An 8,838-nucleotide genomic window follows, 5' to 3' on the forward strand; every position below is an offset into this window, starting at 1 on the left:
TTAAAATTAGAATTTTATTTTGATAATTATAACTAATTTAAAATCCTAATTAATAACTTTACATTACATATCTTATTGAGGCCAAATTTTAATTTTAATTGGAGAATAATATTAAAAAACACATTTAAGTTGATACTTGCATTTTTTTTTTCTTAACAATTCTAAACAATACCAGTTGCAAAGGGGGAGGTTTGCATAAATTGGACTGATATTGACGGGGTATTTGAAAGGACGGTTAAATAATAACAGTTCCAATTTCAATATGTCAAGAAAGTCTTAAGTCACTTAGGAATCGAGATTAATAAAAGTTATTTCTTAACCCTCCAAGGTAATGTTCTTGACCACCAAATCCTCGTTATGTCCGCATCAACAATTTCACTTCCTTGCCCTAAAGCTAGCTGGCTTTCCAAAACAGCCTAGCAGTATTGGTGAAACTGGATAGGTTGGATGATTTTCCTTGCTTTCTACTTTCCTAAGCCTGATCACTGACTTCAATTGCTAGCTAGAAAAAGATGGAAGAGGAGCCTGGGACTGATGTAAAGGCTTTCAAATGCTACAGCCTAGAGATAAAAGAAAATGATATGAGTGGAAGGAACTGCTAAGTTTTTAGCAATATATATCACCAATAATTAATTTAGTTGGTAACAAATTTTGTTAGAATAACTGATCATATATATGCTCATAGAATAAAAAGATTAAAGACTGCATAAAGAAGAAAAGATTTTAATCATTAGACAATTTTTAAGGTAGAAATGAGTGTACAACTTTTTTTTCTATTATTCTTGGGAAAAGCATTTTGCAAGCTATCCATGAAATATATGATATACTGCTTCCACGTCTATTATTATTAGTAATAATATTTGTATTATCATCTGAATATTGTATTAGTCATGTGACTAATTCAATTGAATCAGAAAAATATTGATCAGTAAAACTTTTTTTTCAAATTAATATTTTCAAGTCTAGATTAACTAAAAATGGTTATTTTTATTATTTCTTTAATTAATAGTTACGATAAATATAATAAAATATATAAAAATCATGAATAAAACAATCTTTAATCAATAAAATTATTTTAAGTGAGTTTTAAAATTTTAAATAATTGAAGTAGTATGTATTTTATATTTTCATTGTACGTATTTATTATATAAATAATTTTATATTAATTAAATTAATTTTCTCGTCTTCTCAAAGCTAAGTCACCTCTATCAGTTAAGCCTTCGTATTCAGATCCTTTCCAGCACAATTCCTCTCTACCCTCTATCTCTCCCTTCCTTTCATTTTTCTTTTATTCTCTCATTATCAAAATACTAAATTGTAATTATAGATTGAGTCTCTCATAATACACTTTATCTTTATTCCGTATAAATGTCAGCATTAGAGGCCTAAAGTAAAAGAGATATGGAGGGAAATTAAAAAAATAAAGAAAAAGAAATAAACTAATAAATGTGACAACTTTTATATATATATATATATATATATATATATATATATATATATATATATATATATATATATATATTTGAATTTTACCTTAATTATTTGATAATGATAATATTTTTATATATTGCTCATTAATTTATATATAAATTTAACATTAAGGCATAAATAAATTATTCATATATGGTAAGATTAATTTAATATTTTATCTCTCACTTCCTTAATTCCTAGCTAGGTTCACTCTTCATGATATATGAGTCAAAAAATTATTATTATTCTTTAAATTAATATTTTCAATCTCTATTTTTAATATTTTAAAAATCTCCGTAAAATCTACAAATGCTTACCAATTAAAAGAAAAAACAAAGATATAAATGTGTCCGCATCTACACATGTTTATCTACATACCTTTCAAACTGCTATAGGTTTGAGAAAGAAAAATGAGGAAAAGAAAAATACTCCATCAAGAAGAATATAACATGAAATATTCCATCGGCCTCAATGTTTATTGCCTGTTTTTTATACGTTAAAGAAAGTAAGAACATGGTTGGAGTGATTGAGAATTCAAGAGAAAGCAATCCAAGAAAATGTTAACATTGGAGCAAATATTGGAGGTCCTTTTTCAGAGACAATATTGTCGTGCTTTGCATGGAAGGCGTAGAAAGCAGGCACTAGCATATGCTCGCATGTGCTGCCTCTTCAGCTCACTATAAATTCCTCTAGGAGCTGTCTCGCTAACTATCAAGAAAAAGCAAAACACAAGAGATGTTCTGACTCATTCAGGAGAGTTTGAGATTGGCACATCGCACACGTTTGTGTTCTAGAATGATGCGCCAAAGGAGAGTTGCCCTACAACTATTCTTGCTTAATGGATATGTACAGCTAGCTAAACAGGCACAACCATCTTGATCTTGATGTGATCAAAGGGTATTATTCATCTCAAACCATATAAACGTCCTATATATTTACGCGGTTTCTATTTTATGTTCTTAGTTAATTATGCTTTGTTGATTTTTGGAGTTATAATTAAGGCTGGTTTGGAGATTAAAAAAAAGGAAAAATAAAATCATGGGTTCAAATCCTTCTCACTGACAAAACTTAACAAATTAACAACTAAGAATTTTAGAAAAAAAAGTATTGTTGATTTTTATTATGGGTAAATTAATGCACGTCAGTGCAACATTGTATAATATGCATTAAGCTCTTAATTGAATCTCACACTGTATATTCTGCGAAAAAGAAAATGGTCTCACTAGTTTGACCGAGAGTGGCAGTTAACCGAAAGGTGTTAAAAGAAATGCTCTTAAGTGTTTTATCACTTGTGCAGAACCTGGACATAGCATGTTGTAGCATCCTCTGCTACCATTTCAATTATTATAATGTGGCAATATTGAACCTATGTGCCATAGTAGCATGATCCCAATAAAACAGTAACAAATCAGCTATCAACAAAAATCAAATGAACATGCATGGCATAGGATACTTACGTTGAAGAGAATTGCAATACAGTTGGCATATCGATCATTGCTATCAATACCATCAAACCTATGTGAAAACTGGACATAGACATGTTTTCAAAGGCTGCGATCCATCATAAAGCATATAACTTCCCTCAAGGCCTGCAGATACTTGAAACTAAAAGTTATATAAATCACCACTAGTGAGATGATTATGTTTGGGAACATGTGTGGAGATAATTAAGGAAACATAGACACAGAAAATCTCCCATGTATATTTGACAATTTTCTCATACTAAAGTCAAGCATGCCCAGAGTTGGGAAGGAGCACCACTGTAAGTCAAGATCCATAGCAAGGCCTTTGCTTTGATTTTACAAGATAATAAAGTTTATTCCATTAACTATCCTTAGAGAAGCTAATAATAAAAGAGTAGTTAGATGAGAACCTAGCCACCTTGGAACAAGTTTCTATTCCCTCAAGGCATTGCAGATATGACCTGCAATGTATATAAAAGCTATATTAATCATAGCTTAATATAATACGAATGATACAAATAAATTAGAATAAACCAAATAAAGGTTATATTATCACGCTTCAAATTTATGAACAAGTAGATGCCTAATTGGTCACAAGTACATATAATATGTACCAATCAAATCAACCTTAAAAATGACTGCTAGTTTGATGTGATAATTAAGGACCTACTCTCAATCATATATGTAGTTGTGGTTCATAATTAAATCATCGGATTCAGGGTAGAAAAGCAACTGCAACATTAAACATCATAGTCAGATTTTATTTATTTGCCATACTGTTGGAAATTAATTGACCCAAGGTTAGTGTTTAACATGATAAATGAGTTTACCTGTTTCCTATGGGTGGTGGAAATTCAAGTAGATTAAATACTAATGGTGAAAGCTTTGAAGATATCTTATCAATAATAGCACCTTGCCTGAGTAAACCATGAATTTCCTGAGGTACAAAAAGGTGTTATAAGAAACATAAGGGTGTATCCACTATCATAGAAGAGAGAAAAACTCTAAAGCTAATATATAAAATCAATAACAAAAGGTTAACTGTCATTTTTTGAAGCTTCAACAGTCTACAATGGCTTGAAGACAGATACATATGCTTCATGGTCATGTCGCTTGACTATTAAGGAAAAGGGGTTTTACCTTTAAGAGTGCATACACTTGAGGAAAACTCTCTCTCAGCCCTTCTTGATGGAGGATCACTCAATGGTATTTCGAGCAAAACAGAGGAATGAGACACTTGCTCTCCATTTATATATATTTTAAACCTGCATTAGTGAAGAACTGCACATGTACATTTTCTGAAATGGAATATACAGTTGGATTCACCTAAGTTTATGAGGTTAATTATATTGTTCATCTATTCCCTTAAGGAATCTCCACGTGTGATTTCTTGCATACAATTCCAGTTCTGGGTACACCGTATAACCTCTTGGCATGGTTCACTACCTTTAAAAAATGGAGCAATATATATATATATATATATATATATATATATATATATGAATTTCAAGCATATATAATAATTCCATCAGAAGAATAAGGACACTGAAAAAGGGAATACTTGAATGAGTTCAATCAATTCAAGATAGCTTGTCTTCACAGAAATCTTCTCCAAATACCTACGGAAAAAAAATTAAATATGTTTTTTATTTATGTAAGTTAACGTTTTTTTATTTTTGATTAATATAAATTTATTTGTCTAATTTTAGTTATTCTGAGTTTGAATTTTTTTAATTTTGATTCATGAGATATTTTGTTTATTTTTAGTTCATATAAGTTTACGTTTTATTAATTTTAGTTTTGGAAATGAAAACTTATGAGAACTATAAATAAAAAAATAAAATATTATGAGAATCAAAATTAAAAAAAATATAAATTTATGAAGATTAAAAATAAATGAAATATCTTACCAAAATTAGAAAAACATCAATTTATAGGAACTAAAAAAAAAAATAAACTTATGGGAATAAAAAAATGAAAGGTACTAACTCATCGGCAAAAAACATATTTAGGCAAAAAAAAAAAATGGTTAGAAATTTAGTCGCAATATTTCTTTAAATTTAATATGAACTCCAAATTTGATAAGAAAATAGGAAGGTCCAGCTATGTACAAGAAGGTACCCTCTGTTATGAATAAAGCACAAAACCAAGTTAAAATTACATGTGATTCGTAAATTGTGCAATTCAAAAGGCAAGCACAAAGATCTTTGTGACTTACATTCCATCTAGAAGGGTTAAATTATTTTGGATTAGGGAAAATTTTGGGATCAAGGTGAACTGACCTGTACCAGATAAGTACTTTCCAACCTTTACAAAATGGTGTAACCTTTACCATCCAGATGCAGTCAGTTCTTTGTATTATGAATAAAGCTCACGGTACAAATTTGCATTACATCTAACTCTTGACACATTACCGTGTTAAAATTTTCATTAGCGTAATGTAATGAAAGAATTGAGGACACATGTTTCCTTTACTAATTTATATAGTTTTAAGTAAGGAAAGGATAGTTCAATTGTGACTAAAATGGTTTCGACTATGCACTAACTATAAAGTCATATAGACACCATCAAAGAAGTGAAGGATAATTAATTGGATTATTAGCTAGCTTTTCATCATGCAATTTACTAATTCACTGATCCATACTAGCTAGGACAAAGGATTTGAGCACCACCAACTTGAAATTAAAGCCAAATGATGCAAGTCAAAGTGGTCGGTCCAACCACAAAAGGGTACGTTCATAAAAAGACCGCGTCAATGTTTGATCAGATGCTGCATATTAATTCTAGTTGTTGACTCACTCAAACCATCACGTGGTGCATGTGGACCGGTTCCAAGTAAGAGACTCATAACAAAGATAACAGCATGTACCATAAGCTCATAACTCACGTCTAATACTGTCATTAATTATCCCAAACCACTATCCTTTACATGATCATTGATGATCGTGCTGATTCCTGGCTGCTAATTATGCCCTTTAACTTTCGCTGTTTCTTTATGATATCCCCATATTTACGACTACAATGTTCCAAAGTTTCCTATACCGCTTTTGTCTCTTTCAACAAAGGATATTAGATATGATTTTTTTTCTCATAAGTAGTTAGTACTGTTTATTTTTATTTCTATAAATTTATTTTTCTAATTTTAATTCCTATAAATTAGTATTTTTTTTTTAATTTGATCTCTATAAGATATTTAGTTTATTTTTCATTTTATAAGTTTATATTTTTTTAATTTTAGTCCTTATAAGATTATAAATTTTTTTATTTATAATCTTTATAAGTTCGCATTTATAACAATTTAAATTTGAAAAAATATAAATTAAATGAATAAAATATTTTATAAAGATCAAAATTGAAAAGACATAAATTTATAAAGATTAAAATTTAAAAAAAATAAACCTATTGGAACCAAAAATTAAAATAAAATAAAAAAACCCTAAATGTATTTAAACTTTTAAGATAAACACCACAACCATTTTTCATCTCGACTAAGATGGGCTCTAATGGTAAGGTACTTAAGACGAGATCAGTTCACCACATAAATATGGACCAATAATCCCTTCCAAACGCAGCTGTAGTGGACAATGATCTTCACCGGTAATCTCTAACCCTATTAATAAGTGAATCTAGACCAACACCTTCTGTAATAAATATGTCACGAACTTCCCAGTTTTGTTGGTTAAGAAAATAAGTATTAATTGTTATAATCAATAGTCATCCCCGGCACTTGAATCAGATTTTCTTAGCTTAACAAGTGGTCTAGGTTTGGATCTGACTATATAAAGTTACACTTAAAAAGAAAATTGTTATCCTTCATAATAATTCTATCGTCTGAAACAAAAAAATTTCTGATAAAAGGTATTTCTGATTTAAAAATAATAATAATAACCAATAGTCAACTCTACAATATTGTATGTCCCAAAAAACCCATCGCTGGCTGAAGCAAGAAATTATGTTAACTTTGTGGTGGTTGAACGACCATGAATTATTAAGCCATTTACAAGAAAACTTTTAAAGTCAATGTTTTGAAATTTGGAGGGGACGACCAAGTCCAATTTCTAAAAAACCAAAAATGCACCCATCTCGTGCTGAAGCAGAAGCAGCATCACAACCGTGCTTTAATGGCTGTTTCCCATCTCCACTCCTTGCCTCTGAGAGGTCCCATAGAACTACTTCCAAGCCCAAAGTCAATAATGATGCAACTTCATCACACGATGACTTCGTCGCAGCCACATCTTCCACCCTTCACCCACACACAAATTTCACAAACCACGAGTCCCTCCCATCTTTGCAAGACTCATACATCAGCTTCACCAAAGTATTCCCTCAGTTCTCCACAACTTCTGAAGTTGATCGAATTCGAGCCCGAGAATACCATCACCTGAACCACTCCTCCAACTCTTGCTTCGACTACACTGGATATGGCCTTTTCTCCTACGATCAGCAACAAAGATCTTACTCTTACCCCACAGTTGCTTCTTCTTCTTCGTCATCATTGCCTTACTTTACATCAGATGCATCTTTCTTTGATATATCATACAAGTCAGTGAACTTGCAGTCACAGGTTCTATACGGTGGACACGAATCAGAACTAGAATCCAGAATCAGGAAGAGAATCATGTCTTTCATGAACGTCTCCGAGGCTGAATACACCCTTGTTTTCATTGCCAATGAGGTATCTGCTTTTAAAATTGTAGCTGATTCTTTCCAATTCCAAAACAATAGACAGCTCCTCACAGTGTATGACCACAGCAGCGAGGCACTGGATGTGATGATTGAGAGCTGCAAGAAGCAAGGGGTGCATGTCTTGTCAGCAGAATTCTCCTGGCCGAACCTCGGAATGGAGTGGAGGAAACTAAAGAAGATGGTAACGAAAAACAAAAGGGAAAAGAGAAAAGGAGGTTTATTTGTTTTTCCACTTCATTCGAGGGTCACAGGAGCACCATATTCCTATGTTTGGATGTCCATGGCACAAGAACATGGGTGGCGTGTTTTGCTTGATGTGTGTGGGCTCAAACCTAAGGAAATGGGCACCTTGGGTATGTCACTTTTTAAGCCTGATTTCATGGTTTGCTCGTTCTACAAGGTTTTTGGAGAAAACCCTTCAGGTTTTGGGTGCTTGTTTGTGAAAAAGTCTAGTGTATCTGCTTTGAAAGATCCTGGTAATGCCATAAGCATAGGAATCATAAGCCTTGTCCCAGCATTTAGACATGAGACCAATGAACAAGTAGTTATTGAAACTGAAACGGAACATCATCAGCAAGTAGAAATTGAGGAGCTAAGCATACCCTTTGACTCATCTACAGATAGAAACAGATTAGGTACTAAAAATGAAGGCTTAGAGATTCATTGTAGAGGATTAGATCATGCAGACTCGGTGGGGTTATTACTAATTAGTAGCAGGACCAAGTACTTGGTCAATTGGCTGGTTAATGCACTAATGAGTCTTAAACATCCACATCATGAAGATAGCATTTCCCTAATTAGGATTTATGGGCCTAAGATAAGTTCATTACGTGGACCCGCTGTGGCATTTAATATATTTGACTGGAAAGGGGAAAAAATTGATCCTGCACTTGTGCAGAAGCTTGCTGATAGGAACAACATCTCTTTAGGTAGCTCATATTTGAGAAATATAAGGTTCTCTGACAAGAATGAAGAGGAGAGACATTATTGGGCCTTGGAAACAAGAGGTGGTTCTGAGGTTGAAGGGTTGGGCCTGTCCAAGAAGACACGTAGCCAAGAGCCTGGGATTTTTGTTGTGACTGCTGCACTGGGCCTCTTGACAAACTTCGAAGATATCTACAGATTATGGGCTTTTCTTTCTAGGTTTCTGGATGCAGATTTTGTGGAGAAAGAGAGGTGGAGATACATGGCTCTAAATCAAAAGACTATTGAAGTATGA

The 8,838-nt window shown here is 32.2% G+C and overlaps 1 protein-coding gene across 1 annotated transcript; it reads left to right on the forward strand.

The window, feature by feature from the left end:
* Window positions 1-7,005: 7,005 nt before the first annotated feature.
* LOC114413807 (molybdenum cofactor sulfurase-like) lies at window positions 7,006-8,838 on the forward strand. The gene has a single exon (XM_028378337.1). It carries the CDS (start codon window positions 7,006-7,008, stop codon window positions 8,836-8,838), a length of 1,833 nt encoding a protein of 610 aa, XP_028234138.1.

This window comes from Glycine soja, chromosome 5, assembly GCF_004193775.1.
Source record: "Glycine soja cultivar W05 chromosome 5, ASM419377v2, whole genome shotgun sequence".
Taxonomy (NCBI): Eukaryota; Viridiplantae; Streptophyta; class Magnoliopsida; order Fabales; family Fabaceae; genus Glycine; species Glycine soja.

Coding starts and splice junctions, on each gene's coding strand:
- LOC114413807 (XM_028378337.1), top strand. CDS start 7,006: ATGCACCCATCTCGTGCTGAAGCAGAAGCAGCATCACAACCGTGCTTT.